General features: G+C 41.4%; 1 protein-coding gene across 7 annotated transcripts in view; it reads right to left on the reverse strand.

The window, feature by feature from the left end:
* Cfap70 (cilia and flagella associated protein 70) overlaps positions 1–21,955 on the reverse strand; it is a 56,407-nt gene that overhangs the window by 25,345 nt on the left and 9,107 nt on the right. For all 7 annotated transcript variants that reach the window (XM_076931203.1, XM_076931202.1, XM_034499182.2 and 4 more), the window contains 10 exons: positions 19,761–19,859; positions 19,497–19,576; positions 16,876–17,055; positions 15,656–15,838; positions 13,081–13,175; positions 9,116–9,215; positions 5,499–5,633; positions 2,253–2,420; positions 2,030–2,110; positions 1,206–1,297 (listed from right to left, as the gene is read on the reverse strand). In XM_076931203.1, coding sequence (XP_076787318.1) covers positions 1,206–1,297; positions 2,030–2,110; positions 2,253–2,420; positions 5,499–5,633; positions 9,116–9,215; positions 13,081–13,175; positions 15,656–15,838; positions 16,876–17,055; positions 19,497–19,576; positions 19,761–19,859 — 1,213 coding nt within the window. The remainder of the gene's footprint in view (positions 1–1,205; positions 1,298–2,029; positions 2,111–2,252; positions 2,421–5,498; positions 5,634–9,115; positions 9,216–13,080; positions 13,176–15,655; positions 15,839–16,875; positions 17,056–19,496; positions 19,577–19,760; positions 19,860–21,955) is intronic.

Raw genomic sequence — 21,955 nt, forward strand, 5'->3', positions numbered from 1 at the left:
AACAAACAAACAAACAAACAAACAAACAACTCTATCTCAAAAAATAAGGTGAGCCACAGAGATGACTCTGGGGATAAAGGCACTTGCAGTGCAAACTTGAAACCTGAGTTCCATCCCTGGGGCCTATAGTGGAATGAGAGTGCCAACTCTACAGAGTTGTAATCTGACCACACATGCAGCATGGAGTATACACACGCAGCCGCCACCACTGCCGCCGCCACCACCACCACCACCACCACAACTACCACCACCACCACCACAACAACAACAATAATAAATAAAACTTAAAAAAAATAAGGTGAAAGTGACTGAAGAACACTGCCCCCTGGCCTCCACACATGCACACAAATGAGTACACATATACACACATGTGCATACAGACATATACAGCACAAACACACACAGACAGCACACAGAGATGTATGTTCATACATACATGTACATATATTAGTTTACAATGCAAACACATACACACACACTTTATGTGCATACAGGCAAAATACTATTTTTTAATAAAATTGCTGGGCAGTGGTGGTGCACACCTTTAATCCCAGGACCCAAGAGACAGGGACAGGTGGATCTCTATGAGTTTGAGGTTAGTTTGGTCTATAGAGTGAGTTTCAGGATGTTCAGATCTACTCAAAGAAATCTTATCTCAAAAACTCAACCAAACAAACAGCAAATAAAATTCAAAGAAAAAAAAAAAAAAAAAGACAAACCTTTAGCAAGACCTACTAAGAAAAAATAGAGGTTTTTAAAAAAGGATACAAGAAAACTTTGGAACACTATATACCAACAAATTTAGATTACTGCTGAAATAGTAACACATAAACATAGTGATGGTACAGTAAAAACAGTTTTCAAGAAAAAAAAAAAAAAAAATATATATATATATATATATATATATATATATATATGATGCAGGTGCAGAGCATTGTCGTCTATGGCCGTAAAGCAACTCCCAGCCAGACAGCAAGGTGTGAAAATACTGTCACAAGACAGTAGAAATTTGGGTGATTTATACTTTCTTGCTCATGTCAACTGAAAAAAAAATGTCATGACATTTGCAATAAAGAAGTAAACTATCTGTAGCAAAGACAAAAACACTGTTGCTTAGGACAGGGGAAATTACATTTTGGGGACAAACTAAGTGGCCTCTTCTTCATTCCTAAACTGTACCAAACAGGAGAATAAATGCCCCACACCTTCTGGCCAGTTCCTCTGGCATCCGCTTTGGAACCAGGGCTTTGTCCAGCTGGATCTCCAAGACAATGTATGTTCCAGCTTCTATATATTGCTGCAAAGACATGGTTATTTGTTAACCTCATAAAAAGGCAGTGACGAAACATTTTTAGTAACATCAGGTACTACTTACAATATACCGAATAAAAATATGTGTATAAAACTGCATATGTGGTGTGATCTCTGTGGTTCACATATTTTACATGGGTAATAATTTGACAGGAATTTAGCAATAGTGGTTACCTGGCAGAAGAAAGCATTTTCATGGCTGTTCTTGAAATTTCTACTCTAATAGCTCTCATTAAACATACTTTTTTTAAAAAAAATTACTTATTTTTTTTTTGAGACAAAATATCACTATATATCCCTGGTTGACCTGACACTCTCTGTGTGAACCAGGGCCTTGAACTTGAGATCCTCCTGCCTCCCTGGTGTGCACCACCATGCCTGGTGAGCTCATTCATACTGCTCTTGGAACTATTTTAAATGCACGCCACTCTTTCTTCTTTTCTCTGCACAGAGAAACCCTGTCTGGAAAAAAAAAAACACACACACACACACACAACTAAACTAAACTAGTTTGATTCTGGAAAGAAGCTTAACAACAATCTGGTGCCAACTCACTTTGAGGTCGCAGTGAACAAGCTTGCCCAAGGTCGTAGACTATGCATGAGCAAGCACTTGTGGTAACTCATGTCCCACCTCTAGCATTGGCCATGAAAGCTATGTTACTCAGGCAAAGTCTGGGAGAGTTGAGTTTAGTTTTTGAAATGATGAATATAGTTACCTGTCCTTCAAGATTGTGGCTCAGGGGGGCTTCACTTTCCAAAGGGGTGTCTGAGCTCTGCGATTTTATACTAGGCGCTTGCTGAAACAAAAAGAAACATCAAAACGTGGATTGTTTCATGGTCTTCATAGTAGTGGGGACGTTAAGACTCAAAATACATCAATACAATTCTTCAGATGGGAAGCGAGTGCACACATCTGTGCGTAGGGTCTCCAGAGCCTACCAACTCTCCCAGCCGAGGCCGTCCTTCTATGTCCTTCTCTTTCCCTAGTCTCTCTTCTTTCAGGTTCTTGGAGAGAGGTTTGGACAGTGGAGAGTTAAGTCCTCCTGCTTTATTGTTGTGAATCAGATGGTGCCCAGTGTCCCTGAATAAGCTGAACAAGCACTTGGTCTGAAAAGAAACAAGCAAAGCAAGTGAATAATGAGTCATAGGTAATGGACCTTCCGTACCCCCTCAGAGGGACAGCTTCTCCAGATCATTTCAGCAGCCAGACCTTCACTAAACCCCTCCTTATGGAGCACATAAAGTGGCCACTGGAAATGAGCTGCCTCCCTGTTACATAGCATAGTAGGAGGAAGAGACCTGGCACCTACACTTGATTTTGTTGTCATAACTGTAGTCATCAGAAAGATTTCCTCTTTGATACATAATTCTGAATGACCTCAAGTAAAATAACTCATTTATATAAAAGAAACAATATCTGTCTAATTACTATTATCAAATATAACTGGAGAAATAAGGCAAGTTTAAAGCTTACGATAAAACCTTGGTATGTATAGTTCAAACCACAGTCAATTTTTGTCATGTTTTCTAGGGGAAAGTAATCCCCTGTAAAACTTAACAATAAAAATGCATCATACAACCATCACAAAGACAGTTATTTTTTGATAATAAAGTTATGGACGATCCACCAGTCATTTGCATACCAAGCGAACAGCAGACTCTTCTTTTAAAATAGACATCAGCCCAGCTGTGGCGCACACACCTTTATCCCCAGCACTTGGGAGGCAGAGGCAGGCGAATCTCTGAGTTCAGGGCCAGCCTGGTCTACAGAGAGAGTTCCAGGCCAGCCAGGGCTATACAGAGAAAACCTATCTAGAAAATAACCAAAAATAAATAAATATCGAATTTATAAGATTTATCATTAAAATAACTTAAACCCCTTTAATCTACAGTGGTGTACTGCCTGAAAGATACACTAGGGCAATACTGGCACAGAGTTTGTGGGAGTAACCACCAATAGCTGATTGGACATAAGACCCGCTCCCTGAGATAAAACCTATACCTGACATTTCTTAGGTGACTAAGAACGAGAAACTAGATAGGCCAGGACCTAGGGTAAAAACAAATAATACTGATCTAAAAACAGAAAGAAAAAACCTCTAAAAACATAGTAATAAAACGACTCTAATGACATTCTGCTATCCTCATGGCTTGATTAGCCATCATCAGAGAAGCTTCCTCCTGCAGCAGGTGAGAACAGATGCAGAGAGCCTCAGTCAGACATTCCACAGGGTGAGAGACCTTGGAATGCTCTGCCCTAAACGAGACATCTCCATCAAACCCCTCTCCTCAGGGCTCAGGGAACCTGGCAGAAGAGGAGGCAGAAAGAGTGTATGTAAGAGCCCGATGGGGGATGGGGGACACCAAGAAAACAAGGCCCTCTACAGCAACATGAGCAAAGATCATCTAAACTCACAGAGACTGAGGCAGTGTGCACAGGGCCTGCATGGGTCTGCACCATGTCCTCAGTGCATGCACATATGCACATGCACATGCACATGCACATGCACATGCACATGCACATGCATAACGGCTTCCAGTTTAGTGTTTTTACAGGATTCCTAAGTGTGTAAACAAATGAGTCTCTGATTCTTGTGCCTTCTTCTCTTGGGTTCTTTTCCTTCTTTTGTTTTATCCTTCCAACTTCGATGTGGTAGCTTTTGTTTTATTTTATTTTGTTATATTTTTTAAATGAATGAATGAATGAGTGAGTGAAAACTTGGCCACTATAGTGAAGGTTACCAACTGAGTTGTCTGTCATACAGCAACCACTCCAGGTCAGGCCTCATGGTCAGGACTAGTTGAGCAACTATAATGGACTCCACAGTTTCTTGTGTGCTTTTGTTTAGTTATAGTTTGGTGGGTTTGTTTTGTTTTCTTGTTTGGATGTTGTTTTATTTTCTTTTCTTGTTGTATTTGGCTTTTGGTGTTTTGTTTTGTCTTTGAGGAAGAACTTAAAGTTGGGCAGGTAGGGGCACAGGGAAAGGATCCAGAAAGACTTGGGGGAGGAGAAGAATAAGGCCAAATATATTTAAATTTAAAGATTGTTTTAGCCGGGCAGTGGTGGCGCACGCCTTTAATCCCAGAATTTGGGAGGCAGAAGCAGGCAGATTTCTGAGTTCAAGGCCAGCCTGGTCTACAGAGTGAGTTCCAGGACAGTCAGGGCTATACAGAGAAACCCTGTTTCAAAAAACCAAAAAAAAAAAAATTGTTTTAAATAATAAAAAGACAAATAAATAACTTTAATTGTATTAGTTTTATTTGTGTGTGTGTATGTGTCTGTGAGGAAACAACTCTTAAGAGAAGTGCTTCCCTGTTATCCTGTGGGCTCTGGGGATCAAACTCAGGTTGTCAGGCCTGCTTCAAAGTGCCTCTACTCTCTGAGCATCTTGCCAACACAAATAAAAATAATAAAATAGGGTCTGATGACATGGCTCAGCAGTTAAAGCTTAACAGTTAGCTGCTCTTCCAGAGGTCCTGACTTCAATTCCCAGCAACCACATGGTGGTTCACGACCATCTATAAAGGGATCTGATGCCCTCTTCTGGCATGTAGGTGTATATGCAAACAGAGCACTCATTAATAATGATGATGATGATGATGATGATGATGATGATGATGATGATGATGATGATGATGATAATAATAATAATACCATACTCAGGCCTGCCGTGGTGATGCACACCTTTAATCCCAGCGGTTTAGAGGCAGAGGCAGATGAATCTTTGTGAGTTTGAGGCAAGTGCCAGGACAGCCAGGGTGGCACAATGGAACTCTGCCTCCAGAAAAACAAAAACAAAAAATCCAAAATAAAACATGGGTGTGTCCTATAATCTCAAGCACTTGGGAGGCAGAGGCAGAAAAGTTGCAAGTTCAAGAACAGCCTGAGCTACATACAAGAAACCCTGCCTATACTGCAAACTCAGTTAGCAACCAGTGCCTGGGGAGGTCATAAAGGAACTAAATTGACATAGCACTCAAATGACGTCTGAACATGTATGTTTATAACCCAAAGATGAATGCTTTTCTCAGTCTTAATGAAAGAAACCTCTCTTTACAGTACACAGTGGTGAATGCCATGTACTATGGTTCTAAACATCACTGCAAAGATCCGAGTGCTAAAGACACAATCAAATACATATACGGATGATAAATTAAGATGATACATCTTATGCAATTTCTTACCTTTTCAAAGACTGTCCCATCCAGGTAGGGGTACACATGAAAAGCCCCCCTTATCCTCTTCACTCCTGGATACAGGAGTGGGACCATGTTGACGTAAGCCACACCATGAAAGGAAAGCTGGTTTTCATCTTCGGTCTAAGGGAAAACGCGCAGAGTTATCACAGCTACAGAGCAAAGGAGCATATGGTGTGGAGTTCAGACTCGGAGAGCGACGATTTGTTCTAGAAACAAGCTCTGCTAAGCAAGTATCTTTGCTCAATGACAGACACTTTGGGGCCTGGCGTCATTTCCAGGGTGGTTTAACTACCATAAGGTAATGCATATTAGCAGGGTTAATGAGGTAATAATGAGGTTAATAAGGCTGTAGCCAAGTCAACATATATTCAACTGTACTGAAATTATAAATATCCAACCAAAAAATCCATTTCAGCAAATTGCTTCTTAGGAAAACAGTAAAATTTTGTAAAAAAGATAATAACAGAATTTAAGATCATCAGATGGTCTGGTTCAAACTGTATTTCAGAGAGTTCTGTGACATGAGCAGAACCTTCCAGAGCTTTAGTATGGCTTCTGACTAGCATACTTTGGCTTCTCCTCTCAGCTGATATAGGTCATGCTTTGCTGAGAAAAGGTCTCTGGATGTATCAGGTTCCAAAGAGTGTTCCCATTAATCAGCGTCACCCGCCTCAGACTAGGGCCCTGTATCGGCAACTCCTGATTCCACCAAACTCTCACTCCAAAGATAGCGTGCCTGCTACTGAACATATTGTAATGCCATTTTTCCATAAAATATGCTAAGGGAAAATTAAGTTTTAGAGAAATCATTAATTCTAAGCTTAAAAGTAATCTCTTTAAATGTGCCTACTATAAAAACAGATGCAAGATGAAAAAATCTTTTGTTTTCATCATAACATTTCATGCTTTGATATCTAAAGGATATTAACCAATATATATTATAATAAAGAGGGAAATAGTTACATGCTAATGTAACTCTTCCGTTTTAGATAGAGTAGGGCTTCCTTATTTAAAAACTCTTTTGGGAGCGGCTCAGAGGACACGGTGGTTGCCCCACAAGTGTGAGGACCAAAATCTGGATCCCAGCACACCCATAAATACTGATCATGGGGAGCAACCCACTGGAATCCCAACACTGGGTAAGCTGGGACAGGAGATCTCAGAGCAGGCCAGCTAGCTAGACTAGCCCAAGTAGGGAGCTCTGAGTACAAGGTAAGAGATGTGCGGTAACACATAAGGAAGGGGGACATCAAGGAAAACATATACTATCCATACCAGTGCACATATGTGCACATGCACTCACGCGCATGTGCACCTACACACATACAGACACTCATATATGCATGCATATTACACACATAGACAGCATTTAAAAGGACTTTCAAGGGTAGGCATGGTGTCACATGCGTTGGATCCCAGCACTCTGGAGGCAGAAACAGGAGGATCTCTGTGAGTTTGAGGCTAGCCTGGTCTACATAATGAGTTCCAGGATAGCCAGGGCTATGTAGAGAGATTCTGTCTCAAAAGCAAAACAACAACAATAAGGAACAGTTGTTAAGAGCACTGTCTGCTCTTCCAGAGGACTTGGGTTTAATTCCCAGCACCCATATGACCTCTTACAACTGTCTTTAAGTCTAGTCCTAGGGGATCTGATACCCTAATAACAGACATAAATGCAGTCAAAACACTAATGCACATAAAAATGAAAATAAATATATAAACCTAACAAACACAAACCATTTTCATTGTATAGGTCCACAGTACACAGTGCCATGTTACATAAGGACATGTTCAGTCATGGACGTGTGTGCACTGAGTGTGCTCCTCCATACAGCCCTCCCCCTCCCCTTCTTCCCTTAGTAGTTCTTGTCCCCTAATTGGTGTTGCTTCTACTTTCATGTCACATGTACAGACATCACTGTAAGAATCTGTATTAAGTCCAGGAACTCCAAATGACAGAAAATATGTATGTCTCTTTCTGAGACTGATGTAACTGGTATCATATGACTGCATCTATTTTCTTGCAAATGACATTACTTTATACTTTATGGCTGAAAAAAATCCCATTATGTATTTATAGTTTTACCACAGGTACCATAAGAAATGATCATTTTTATCTAGGTCAAAATGAGTAATATACTTCAATCTGGTTAATTTAGACTTACCTACAGAATGTGTTAGACTGCTTGTTAATGTGATAGGATTTGTAGATAAACCACGATTCAGGAAAGACAGGTTCATGAGCAACATGCCTGAATCATCTTTTCCTGTCTGTGTCTCTTTGTTACTCCTTGTGCATAAATCCCATGAGGGTACATGATCATTTAAAATGATCACTGTACCTAAAGGGAAGCTGCACGCCTTTAAAGAGCTCCCTCTGTGGCTGAATGCCTGGGCTGGTTCCGTAGCTTTGCCACTGTGAACTGTGCAGCAATAAACACCCATGTGCCAGTATCTCTGTGATGTGTTGACTTGGAGTCATTTGGGCAAATACTCGGAAGTGGGACAGCTATGACATATGCTAGATCTATTTTTAGCTTTTAAGGAACCTCCATGCTGAGTTCCACAGAGGTCAGACTAGTTCCGTCCCTACCAGTAGTGGATAAGACTGCCTTTTATAATAGTGGTAACATTTTTGTTACACAAAAGAGCCCTTTCAAAACCAAATCAAATAACGTATATGCTTGCTAAGGGCCTGCTGTGAGTTGTGTGTCATGCTAGGTTCCTGTAGACTATAAAAGCAGACTATTGAATGACCCCTACCCTCATGGAAATTATGCACAAGGAATAAGGATGAGACATAGACAGGAAAAATGATACAGAACATGTTGCAGGCTCACAATATCCTGTCTTTCCAAAATTGTGGTTTATCTACGAATTCTATCACATTAATAAGCAGTGTGTAACACCTTTTGTAGGTAAGTCTAAGTTAACTAGACTGAACTGTATCACTCATTTTGACCTAGATAAAAATGATTATTTCTAAAGATTTATTTACTTACTTACTTAATTTTATATATGTGAGTATACTGTCGATCTCTTCAGACACACCTGAAGAGGGCATCAGACCCCATTACAGATGGTTGTGAACCACTATGTGATTGCTAGGAATTGAACTCAGGACCTCTGTAAGAATAGTCAGTGCTCTTAACTGCTGAGCCATTTCTCCAGCCCCTGATTATTTCTTACAGTACCTACGGTAAGACTGTATGTAACACAGGGTCAGGGGAAGTAAGTATTTGAAAATAAGGTTTGAACAAGTATTTGTGAGCTACAGGAAGCTTCAGTGGCCAATCATCCTGGTTTTCCTGAGAAAGGAGCTGTCAGTGCGTACACTAAGAAAGTCCTATGCAAAGAGCCACAAATTGGTTGCGTTGGGGGAAACAGCCAAATAAAATTGGATTAAACACAGAGACGCAGAATAACAGATTTGATTTGATAGGTCACTTCTAATTTTAAAAACTTGAGAGGAAGCCTCTCTCTGTTGTCTAGGCTGCTTTCCAACTCCGGATCTAAAATGATCCTTGTCTCAGTCTCCCAGTGCTGGGAACCAGGGGCAGAAGCCACCACACCCGTTTTATTTTAGGGATCCACATGTTTACCTTCTCAAGTTTGCCTGGTTTGGCTTTCGGCATAACAATCATAGGCACTCTTGTGATCTCCACGGGCCAGAGTCGGCAATCAGCAATTCGCTTCTGTAAACTGCAAATTAAAAACCATCAGCACTATCTGCAAATGCTGAAAAAGAAGGTTTTCTTTTTAAGGAAATTATGAGTAAAATGAGCTGGGATGGGGCTCAGTTGGTCAAGTGAGTGCTTGCCTAGTCCTGGGTTCAGTTCAAAGTACTAAAAATAAAATTTATTGCCTAGAAAGTAATGGAATACATGTGGGGTGTGTGTGTGTGTGTGTGTGTGTGTGTGTGTGTGTGTGTGTGTGTCTGAAGAGAGAGAGAGAGAGAGAGAGAGAGAGAGAGAGAGAGAGAGAGAGAGAAATGTGTGCATGAGAAACAGAGACAAGGACAGAGAGACAGTGAATATCTATCTTATTAGGCAGATGGCTTTACATTTGTTTGTGAGACAGTCTCACTAGTATAGCCCAGTTTGGTCTCACACTTAGAACCCTTCTGTTTCAAGCTCCTGAGAACCTGAATTACAGATGTCCACCACCATACCTGGCTACATTGCTGATTTTTTTAAATGATTATTTTGAATCATGTATATGTCTCTGTGTGGGTTATACACATGTCATTGCAGTGCCTGCTGGTGGCACTGGATGCCCTAGGTCTGGAGCTCCTGGCAGTTGTGAGCTGTTTGATGTGGATGGTAGAACCAAGCCAGTGTCCCCTAGAAGCAGAGACGGTGCTTGTCATAACAGCTGAGCCACCCTTTCAACCCAGGTAGTTGATTTTTAAAAACATTCCTAGGTTTATAGGCTTATAAAAATATTTTTTGATGCTGATAATTTCAAATAACACATCTTTTGGTGACATATGGCAGCATAAGCTCAACAGGAGACTAATACAGGAGGATCCCAAGTTGGAGGGCTGCACAGAGAGTTCCAGGCCAGTCTAGGATACATAGCAAGACCCTGTCTCAAAACCAACAATCCACTGAGAGGTTTGAAGTGGGGGTGCATGTCTTTAATCTTAGTACTGCTAGACAGAAGCCAGAGAGCCAAATTTCAGGTCAGCCTAGCCTTATCTACATAGGGAGCCCCTGTCTAAATAAACAAACACACTGAAAATTGTAATGGTCAATCTCATCAAGTTGGCAGGGCTTATATTTACCATCCTTGGATATATTTCTTAGGATGTTTCTAGACAGGTTTAACTGCACAAGGAAGACCCATACTGACTGAATGTGGCTGACAAGCATCTGGAGAGCTGAGGTCTCTAACTGAGGAGCGACAGCCTTCACCTGTCTCTGTTCCCTAATGCCACCAGACATGTGTGACCTGCTGTTTCAGTGCCTAACTTCCCACCATGACGGACTGTACCTTCAAAGTATGAGACAAAACAACCTTCCCCCTCTTCCCCACTGTGGGGAGCCGACAGAAGGGGGCTATCATCCTTGCAGCCATCTTGAGCCATATACTCTGATAAGAGACTTGATTACAATAGCCTACAACAGCTGAGCACACTCTGATAACATCTTGTTTTAGATACCCAGGATTTTCCCATGGGTGTGTGAGACTTAAAGGTGTGTGACTTAAGGGCGTGACTTAGAGATCAGATTTAGAGACAAGGCCTAAGGGCATGATTTAAAGGTGTGACTTAAAGGTGTGGCTTAGAAGTGAGACATATAAAAGGCTAGAGGCAGACAGAAGAGTTCAGTACAACTTAGAGTACAACTTGGAACTAGGAATTAGGTTAGAGAGTACAACTTACAGAACAACTTGGAGTAGGAATTAGGCACTTGAGTCTTGGTACTTGGAGGAAGAGCTTGGAATTAGACATTAGGCACTTAGCACTTGAAAGAAGAAACTTGGAACTTGGAGGCACCAGGGACTAGAAACTAGGGACTAGGAACTCAAGACTTGGGACTTAGACTAGGAAGAGAGACTGAAGAATAAACAGGATTGAATCACATTCTGTCTGGTCTCCATTCCTCGAGTCCATCCTCACTCTCTCTCTTGCTGAACCCCAACCTGTGGACCTGAGCAGCTTGGGGCAGTGCAGGCTCTAACAGTTTAGCCCCCAAGGCTTTTGGCAGTGCGGGTTTCAACACTGACAGAGCAGTCTGAGACATTTTGGCCCCCAAGTGTGGGGCACAGGGAACAGCTCTCAACATTTTTGGCACCCAACGTGGGGCAGCTCGGGCCGCAACACCCCACAGGAAGATGCTCTGGTCAGGCAATTTTTTATAGCACTAAATAACTGATATAAAAATGTTTGTATCTGTCTAGTGAATTATCCTAAAGAAATAACAAAGTTGGCAAGCGTGTTGAGTGGACTTCCAGCTCAGACACGGCAAACGTGTTTATTTGTACGGTGGTTGAGTGGACTTCCAGCTCAGACACAGCTTGAAAGTGTCTCTGCTGTGCTTACAGCAAGATAAAAAGCTTGTCAACTTAAAAATTTGGCTTTTTTCTCACTTAGCTCCATCAGAGAGTTGAGGTAAAGGAAAAATTATGACCTGCAATGTGGAGAGGCAGGAAAAATACAGAGGATCAGAGTTGAGATCCACTTTACTGATAGCCAAGGCCAGTACACTGCCAGGAAAAAAACAAAAAGAAAAAAAAATCCACCCCCACCCCCCCCCAAAAAAAACCCTCAACTGTAACTTAGACAATTTATTTGAGACTAAGAGTTAAAAAATTCCAGGGCACCCAGATATAAGGGATACCTGCTCTAAATGTAGGAGCCCTGCAGGAGAGAACCTGCAAGCTTCGAGGAGGGCTGGAAAGTAAATGGTGTGAAATGCTCGACAGTGTATTTTTTGTTGTTGTTGTTGTTGTTTTGTTTTTGAGGCAGAGTCTCACTATGTAGCTCTCGCTGGCCTGGAACTTGCTGTGTAGACAAGGCTAGGCTCAAACTCAGACTGAGTTCTACCTCTGTCTCCCCAGTGCTGGGATTAAAGGTGTATACAGTTTGTAGAAAGGCCTTATCTTTAAGGGAAACTACCCGATCCTTGTGTTCTGAGAAGACAGTCGACTACATAATTCCACCTCTGCCCAGCCTTCCTATCTCACAAAAATTTGGAAGGGATGCAAAAAAGACTATGAAACCCTTCTGAGAACAACAGCCCGAAGTCTCAACATTACAGATGGTTGTGAGCCACCATGTGGTTGCTGGGAATTGAACTCAGGACCTCTGGAAGAGCAGTCAGTATTCTTAACACTTGTGAGCGCATGCACACACACACACACACACACACACACACACACACACACACACATCTCTCCAGCCCCTGTTTTTCTTAGTCAATCCATAAAGAACCTGTCTTTATGGGAGGTGTCACAGGTATTTTACAGTTTCAATGTAGTCATGTCTGATCTGTATTCAGCTTGCTTTGTTCCTCAAAGAGATTTAGGTATGCTTGGATGTCCACATGGAACTGTATTGATCTTCACAAGAATAGTTCTTACCAGATTATGCTGTGCTTAAATTAACTAAAAATAAACAACTCCTTAAATTTGAACCAATACCAGCTGCATGGCTCCAGATGGATCTTGCCTTTCCTCTCTGCTGCCCATGAAAGCTGCAAAGACACACTACATGCATGCATGCATGTACACAGGTGTGAGCGCGCGCACACACACGCACACACACACACTCACACATGCACACATGCATTCACGAGCACTAGCAATCTTGAGACATGAGGTAGAGCAAAGGCTGCGTATCAGTTCGAGAATTATTTTATGTGAGTGGAAAAGAAATGCTCACCCTGCCAAGTCTCCATCACTAGGACCTCCGCTATCAGCAGATAAACAAAATGTCAAGCTGATGCAGAGTGGAAGAGAAAGTTTCAAAGGGCCTTAACTCAAATGTAAATAACGTGAAGAACTTCCCTCCCCCACTCCCAGGGGGGCCCCAGGTGGTCTTGCCGTCCTTTGCCGTTCCCACCTCGAAACAGCAGTAGGATGGAGGAAGCAGCGGCTTTCCAAGTCCCAGACGATCCTCTTCTTCGTGCATTCGGCTTGGTTCCTAAATTCCCTGTCCTGTGAAAGAATAAGATGGAAGTTTTTGTTCTCAGTCTGTAGGCGTTCTTATATATGATGGCTACTGCAGCTGCTTCAGTCTGTAAGAGAGCCGACTGACGAATACAGTGCTGAATGCCAAGTGTTTATGCACATAACCTCAGTCTGTGCTTCTCCATTCAGAATGTACATTAAAATCACGGAGGGTCTTAAATAAGGGACCTCCTAGAGAGTAGCAGTGTGTTAACTTATTCGTTTTTAGTGGAATCGTGAAAGCTGAGCACTAGGCTGTGTGCATGAATCCCTTGCTTTTGACTACAGATGTGATGTGACCAGCTTTCTCGGGATGTCTGTGACTTCCCTGACATGACAGACTGCATCCTGGATTCTGTGAGCTGAACACTCCCTTCCTCTCCCCAGTCGCTTGCCTCAGAATATTTTGCCACAACAATAGGAAACGAAACCAACACACCACTGTCATCATCTTAAAAATATTTTCAGGGACCATACGCAGTGGTGCATCTCTGTAACCATGGTTCTGAAGAGGCTGAGGCAGGAAGCTGAGTTCAAGGCCAACCTAGGCAAATGTGGAGATTCAGTCTCATTAAAAACAGATTGTATTTTCAGTTTGAGTTCAGTTAGCCTGGAACTCACTATGTGGACCAGGATGTACTCAAACACACAGAGATCTTCTGCCTCCTGACTCAAGATTAAAGGCATGTGCTAGCACACCTGGCTCCTTTACAAAGTGTGGTCAAGACTGAGAAACAATTATGTAAACTAAAATATAGCATAATATCTAAATATATAAAATAAAATATTAATATAAGGGAATTACAAATATTCACTAAACAAAGGATGCAAAAAGACATGTGAGCAATTTTAAAATATTGCTAGCCTTATTAAGAGTTTGACTATTTAGACTCAACGAAAAGAATTCAACACCCTCATTTCATAATTATTTTTCCGAATGTTTCTCCTGATGTTCGTCTACTAGTACAAGAACTATTTGCAATCACTTTCCTATCATTTTCTGTGTCCTATGTTGAAACAGAAAGAAAAAATTAAACTAAAAATTCTTGGTTGCCACGAGTCAGGGAATAAGTGAGTTAAAGTCTGTCTGCCCAGTGTCATATAATATAGAAGCCACAAGAAAGAAAAAAGAAAATGAATTTAAAAAAAAATTATGTAGTGATGTTAAAAACAAGGCAAGGTATATAATGACCCATAAAAATAATGGGGACAGTATCCATATGCATACACTAATGTCTATTGATATGTGAGGGAAAACTGACATATTTCCCTGCTCCTGGTGTAAGAGAGCACAATCTATACCCAGTCTAGAAACAAAAACAATACTGTAGAATATACAGAAAAACAGGAGTGGCTTCTCGATATGTTTTAGTTCTGGAAATAATATGACTGAATACTTAACAAAAGTCTGGATTCCCTAAAGAAAAGGATTATTTTTCATTAAACACATATGGGTGCTTTGCCTACATGTATAGCTGTGCGCCATGTGTGTGCCTGGTGGCCAGGGAAAGCAGAAGAGGATGTCAGACCTACAGAAACTGGAGTTACAGATGGTTGTGATCCCCCGCATGAGTGCTGAAAATTGAACCTAAGTCTTTGGGAAGAGCAGCCATAACCACTGAGTCATTCCTCCAGGACCAAGAAAAAAATTAGCTGTAAATTTTGCTATAATGCTGTGTGAATATTATTCTACCACCTTTAGAATCATCATCAAAAGGAAAGGCATTTCCCCATTGCAAACAGACTAATATAAACGTAGCCACCTGGAAACTTTTTATTGTTCTCTTTTAAACACTTGTTTTAGTTTGGTAAGCCAGTCCCTCTGAAATCTGACTTCCTTTCCCTCTTTTCTAGGTCAGAGAGACAGGTTCTGTCTCTCAGTCTTCACATCACTGCACTTCTTCTGTACGTACAAGAGGCATCTGGGAGGAACCATCACAGAATAACTACTAAGGTACCGAGATAGAAAAGAATCAGGAAGAAGATGCAAACAGGGGAGAAAGACTTTCACTGTACACTTTTTAACCTTAACTATATACCTCTGTGTTAAAGGCCCCAAGAGTAGTGCTACTGGTAGGTTATGGAGTCTTTAGGAAATGAAGCCTTGGGGTGGGCTCCTTGGGGACAAAACAGAGGGACCCAATCCATCATGGAGCCAAATCTCCAAATGTGAACCAAAATAACCTTTTCTCTTTATAAGTTGATTATCTTGGGTATTTCATTATAGTAACACTGAATAGCATACTTATCAACTCAAAAAAAAAAAAAAGGAAAGAAATGTAAAATAAAGAGTAATTTGGATATAAATCATTCTGTTTGTAGAATTAGATGACATTTGATTTTTGACATGCAACCAGTTTTGACAAAAACTGGTTAGGTGTGTGTGTATATATATAAATTTCAGATTTACAAAGGGTTTATAATTTGTTAACGCACTGTATTTGTCATGAAAACATGTTCTCTCTCACCTCAGGGTGGTTGAGTTCTCCTTCTTCTTCCTCATAGGGACCCCCCACAATGAACGCGTCAGGAATGTTATTAGCTCCTGGAGCAAGAATGTTAGCGATAGGCCATTTTTTAGGCCGGGGAACAGGTTCTTTTTCCCCTCCAAGCTTCAGATTTCCATTCTTGAATATCATAATGTAGTCCTTCTAAAATAATAAATACCAGATGTGAGGACATCTGTAAAGGGCTTTGGAATGTATAAAAAGTCTGCTTAGTACTTTCCCCAGTGGAATTCTGGGTATTATTTCCATGATTATCTGGTTCCATATAGGGGCCTATACCCTCTATTCTATTTGTAATCATGTATAACTCTGTGAATGATAGAAAAGATGATAAAATGCAAATTTCTCTTTTAAAAGTATTTGAGTTATTTACTTAGGTGTGTGTGTGCACATGTGCACCAGTGTGTGTGGAGGTTAGATGAACAACATTTGGGATCTGCTGTTCTCTCTCCCTAGGTAGGTCCAAGGGGTCAAACTCCAGTCATCAGGCTCAGCAGTAAGAAGCTTTGCTCCTTCAGCCATCTCAGCAGCCCAAAGGGGAAAAAAGAGTAGAAACTTGTAGTTGGGAGCAGAACAAGGCACAGATTGCCATGTGCAGTTACAGGGTTATCCTGGATAGGAAGGCAACTGTCCAGGCTCGTCTCAGGTTGTCCCAGCTTTAGAAATGAAAGTCAGGTATTTCTGGAGCCCAATGAAAGTCCCAGCACAAGGACCATGTTATGCAAATTTACATTCAGGCTGTGGCAGTAGCTCAGGTGAGGGCATTAACTATTGCACCTTGGCAATCTCCAGCAAGAACCTTAAGTGTTCCTGTATATAAAAATTGGATCTAAGCACTACTTGGAATTAAAAGAAAGGATTGCACGATGAGATACTTATGCAAAACCCATAAAACAAACAATCCATGTATAAGCATACCAAAGCATGGCAACTTTTAAATGACGCACATATTTTGGACCATAACTATATGTTGACTAATAAACTACATGTAATGTGTAGATTGTAAAATATACATGTGAAATGTGAAGGTATAAATGTAAAACAAAAGTGCTCATTTTTAAGCCTAAAATAAATCTTAGCCACTGGTAGGGTGAGTTTGAATGCAGTCTGGGTAGGGAGGAACATGGCCATGAGTCCAGGCTTGCTTGAGTCCATGTAAACTTCTGGAAGTAGGGCTTTACCTCTCCAACCGACGGAACCTGTAGGCCAACCATGTAGTTCTGCTGAGGCCCGACCGGCATGAATGACTCGGGCACAGAATAGGCTGCCTCCAGCGTGACCTTCAGAAGATTGCTCGCTGAGACCTGGGCTGGGGTCAGTAAGGGCTCTGCCACAAACACCTTCACATCAAGACTGCATTGCTATAAAATAAAATAAAATAAAATAAAATAAAATAAAATAAAATAGAAAGCAACATTTATGAAAATTGACATTGGTCTTGATTCTTTTCATTATCTTCTACCACTGCTCAAGATGATGTAAGTTATTTCCAAACAGAGGAGTTAGAGTCAAAAGGAGAACTGGAGAATCTTACGCTGAACTAGAGTCATTTCGCCCTACAGCAGCAAGGTAAAGTACAAACACAAATATGTCTGGGACAGGAACTGGATGGTTCCATACTGTGTGTACCTAGCAGGCACTCATGAAACAGGATTGAATGCTTTTATATTCCTAGCCTGTACCTTATGATTATGTGGGGTGTGTGCATGTAGGATGTGTGTACATGTGTTCAGGCACGTATGTGCCATCGTAAGCTTGTGAAGGTTAAAGGGTAACCGTAATATGTTTTCACTTTCCACTGGGATGTGAAAGCCCATGTCTGGCTTTCCATGGATTCTAGGAATTTGGACTTAGGTCCTCACACTTGTATGGCAAATGTTTTATACATAAGCCATCTATATCACCATTATCTCTATATCATCATCTTCTTCTTCATCGTTATTGCTATTATTACACAGGGCCTCACAATGTTGATGCCAGTCTAGCCTTAGACTCGTGGAGATCTACCTGATTCTGCCTCCCAAGTGCTGGGATTGAAGACCTGTATCACCATACCCACTCCTGTATGATTATTTATTATAATTTAAATGCAGTGTTTTTATAATAAGATATTTTCAAGTATCTATATATGTGTGTATGTACACCTAACATTCTCACACACAATACAATAAAAAGGTTTAGATATGCATTTACAACTTTAAAATTATCTATTTAAAGTTATTATTTAGTTATATGAATGGGTAGGTAGTCAGAGGACAACTTATGGAAGTTGGTTCTCTTCCTCTACTCTGTAGGTCCCTAGGACTGAGCTCAAGGCTTGGCACCCAAGTTTCCCTCTGAGCCATCTCACTGGCCCCTTAAATGTGTACTGACTGCTAATAATATGCTGGTAAGGAAGACACATTCCCTTTCATTATGAAACTCATATCACAGTTTAGTGTGTATGACAAATCCTGTACAAAATATTCTTGTTGAGAAGCACCAGAGGAAAAGAGAATAATTAGTTACTGAGCTGGCAAAGAATAGGAAACAATGCTATCAGATCTTGCTTTTACAGGCTATCAGGAGTGTGTGGCTTGGATCAACAAGGGAAATAAAGAAAAAATAATTCTAAGTCCAAAGCAAAGGACGTAGTTCGGAATGGGATGCACACTATGCTCTGCACCAAGTCAATCAACTGGGAGGCTCCTGTTGTCAGGAATGCGGGGTGCTTGCAAAGAAATCTGGACCTTGACACACAGTGGATAAGTCCGTGAGCTACACTAAGCAGGGAAAAGATGTAATCAGATTTGCTCTTAAGTCACTATGAAAGCAACAGGAAGGCTAAAGAGGGGTTGGAGGCAAGGTCATGGGCCAAGATTATGCCTAAGGACCCAATGAAAGCTGAGGTAACATCAAGTAGGAAAATAGTATAAAGGCTCTAAAGAAGCTTAGGAGGTAAAATAGGGCTGGAGAGATGGCTCAGCGTTAAAGGCTAGGCTCACAACCAAAAATATAAGAGGAGGTAAAATAGGCCGGATTTGGAGGCCGGTTGTTAGAATCCGTGGCTGTCACTTAGATCCTGTCATGTAATTTCATGGATGGGCAAAGCCATCAGCCCGAGGCACTAAGGTGAGAGAAAGAGCAAGTTCAGGGGAAGAGAGTGAGTTCGGTTTTTGAATGTTGTGTCTTAGATGTTTATAGGGTGTCACTGCAGAGAATTCCAGTGCATTGCAGAGTCTCACATTCTGAAATTCAGGACATGGTGTTGGATGGTACTAATGAATTAGAAGTCTTCAACCAGAGGCAAGCTGCTGTGCCTCCACAGGCAGTATACTGTCATATATAGTTTAACCCACAGGAATATAGCTCAAGAAGCATTTCCAGGGCTGGAGAGGTGGCTCAGGGGTTAAGAGCACTGACTGCTCTTCCAGAGGTCCTGAGTTCAATTCCCAGCAACCACATGGTGGCTCACAACATTCTGTAATGGGATCCGATGTCCTCTTTTGGTGTGTCTGAAGACAGCGACAGTATACTCACATACATTAAATAAATAAATCTTAAAAAAAGAAGCATTTCCATATTAAGCCTTCCCTAATATATTTCTACATGGAGTAGCCAATACCTGCTCTTTGCCTTCTGAGTGCATCACACTGGGTTATAATCCACAGAGTGGGACTTAGTTTATTTATCCTGGCTCACCAAAAACCAGCACCACTGGTGTCATAAAAGGAAGTGGCCAGTGCATTGTACTCACCTGACCTGGACCTTATATCCGGATTATGAGGCAGGCTGAAAACATTAAGACTTAAAATCGGATTACCTTAGAGCCTGGCAAAGGAGTTTCCAAGGGTGACCCCTGCACAGGGTGCAACGGGACTGTTGTTTCAAATGACTCCTCTCCTGTAATGTCAAGTTGAGCCAAAGAAAAAAGGGGTCAGATCAAAGCTGTTATAGGCACAGTCATATCTTCATTTTCCACTAACATCTTTCAAAATTAAGGAGGCTGGGTTGCACACATTGCGGGGTATAAGTTTTGCTTTTTTTTTTTTTTTTTTTTGGCCTTTGGATAGATTATACATCTGACCTTCTAATAAAGGAAGAAGATCCACCACGGCTTGGCCAAGAGTTAAGGTCTTCTCATCTTTCTGTTTCTTTTCCTTTGGTAAAACTTCAGTCACTGTTACTGGAAAAGTCAAAGCAGAGAGGATGAGAACATTTCTAACCACTCCATCAGATGGGAGAGCCTCGGCAAGCGAAGTCTGAGTTTAAGAAAGTAAATTCTGGCGTGGATGTATAGTGCAATGGTAAGAACGCTTGCTTGAGGCTTTAGATCAAACCCCAGAGAGACATCAATAACAGCAGCACTGATAATTATCCTGAAATCCAGGAAGGTGCATCAGGGACTATTGGTGGACAGTGGGAAGTCACTAGCACTGTGACTTCTGAGCTTTCTGACACAAATTATAATGTATATATAATATTTTTGGAAGCTTCTACTGTGTTGAGTTTCTACACTATTCCTCAATGGCCCTTAATCTTAGCTGTCTCTCCTGTGTTCCTTCCTTTGTCCCCTGCTTTCCTCTCCCTCCCTATTTGATCCTTCTGTTTTAGTACCCATCCCCCAACTCCTGAGGCATTGTCATGCCTCCTCGTAGATGACTTGAGCCTATGTCAAGTTAACATGAAACTATCCATACAACGACTATGCCTGGTTTATGTATGGCTGGGGATCAAAGTCAGGGCTGTGTACACACTAGGCAAGCATTCCACCACCCAGTCCTCATCCCCAGCACAGTTTGTGACATTTTCTTAGCATGGATTTCATTGCTGATCAGCTCATTCAGCTTCCTGGAACTTTAGGCTTATAAGCAGGGCATGGTAACACATGCCTTTAGTCCCAGCACTCTGGAGGCAGAGGCACATGGATCTCTGTGAGTTTAAGGCCTACCCAGGTCTACAGAGCTAGTACGAGTCCAGCCAAGGATGATAGTGAGACCCTGTCTTAAGGGGGAATTGGCAGTAGAGATGGCTCAGTGGTTAAGAGACTGGCTGCTCTTCCAGAGGACCAGGATTCAATCCACAGCACCAATAGGGTGACTTAGAACTATCCACAATTCCAGTTCAAAGGAATCCAAGGGCAGTGGGCATTCATACGGTACACACACACCCAGGTTAAGCAATCATACACATAAAAAACAGTAAAAGCAGATTTTTAAAGACTTGAGAATTTTTGAGTTATTGTTTTATTTGAATTACTTTTCAGTTTTACCCTCTTTTTCCTGTCCTGAGACACCAATGACATTAATATTATGCACACTATCACAGTTCCACATGAACACTATATGTGCTGTCACAGTTCCAAAGGACACTAACACTATGTGTGTTGTCATAGTTACAGAAGCCCTGACCTTTCTCATCATTCCTGCCCTACCTCCTCTGTATGGTTTAGATCAGGTAACCTCCATTGCTCTGCTCTCAAGTTTGCTGCTTCTTTCCTGTTTTCTTAATTCTATTGTTGAGCCTATTCATCCAGATTTTCACATGTTATATTTTTTCAATTCTAGTCATTTAAAAATATCTTCGAGTTATTTTATGTGTTTGAGTGTTTGCCTCAGTGTATGTGTGCCACATGTGTGCCCAGTGTCTGTGCGGGCCAGCAGAGGTGTTGAGTCCCCTGGTAATGGATTACAGATGTTAGCTTCGGTGTGAGAACTGAACAAGTCCTGTGCAGGAGCACCCTCTGCTCTTAACTGATGAGCCTTCCATCCTCTAGCACCAATTCTCTTATTTCTGTTTAGTTTTTTTTATGTCTTCTGTTTCTTTCCTAAGTCTTTCTTCTATTTTTTCCACTTGTTCCCAGAATGTCTGCAATTAATTGTTCAATGAAGACCCATCCTTCAGCTTTTAACAAAATCCTTGCCTCGGAGTTGTAACCCAATGGCTACCTTGGTGTCACGTCTGCTGATCGCCTTTGCAACTTAGTTTGAGATCTCTCGTTTCTTAAAATATCCTCACTTGCTGCTGGAACCTAGCCTTTCCCTAGTGGCCTCTGAACCACTGGATTTTACTTACACCTTCTGCTTTGGCTGGTTCTTTCTTTTTCTGATAGTGTTTCAGCAGGAGACAGAGGTACTGCTCTGAGGTACTGAGGCCTGAGCACTCCACCTGAGAGGAGAAACCTACTCTCTTCACTTACTGCTCCTCAGGGAAGCAGTACCCAGTTACTGGGAAAGCGACTGGAATTCTGATTCCTTGGTACCCATGCAGTGGGGGTGGACT

The sequence above is a fragment of the Arvicanthis niloticus genome, chromosome 3, assembly GCF_011762505.2.
Source record: "Arvicanthis niloticus isolate mArvNil1 chromosome 3, mArvNil1.pat.X, whole genome shotgun sequence".
Taxonomy (NCBI): Eukaryota; Metazoa; Chordata; class Mammalia; order Rodentia; family Muridae; genus Arvicanthis; species Arvicanthis niloticus.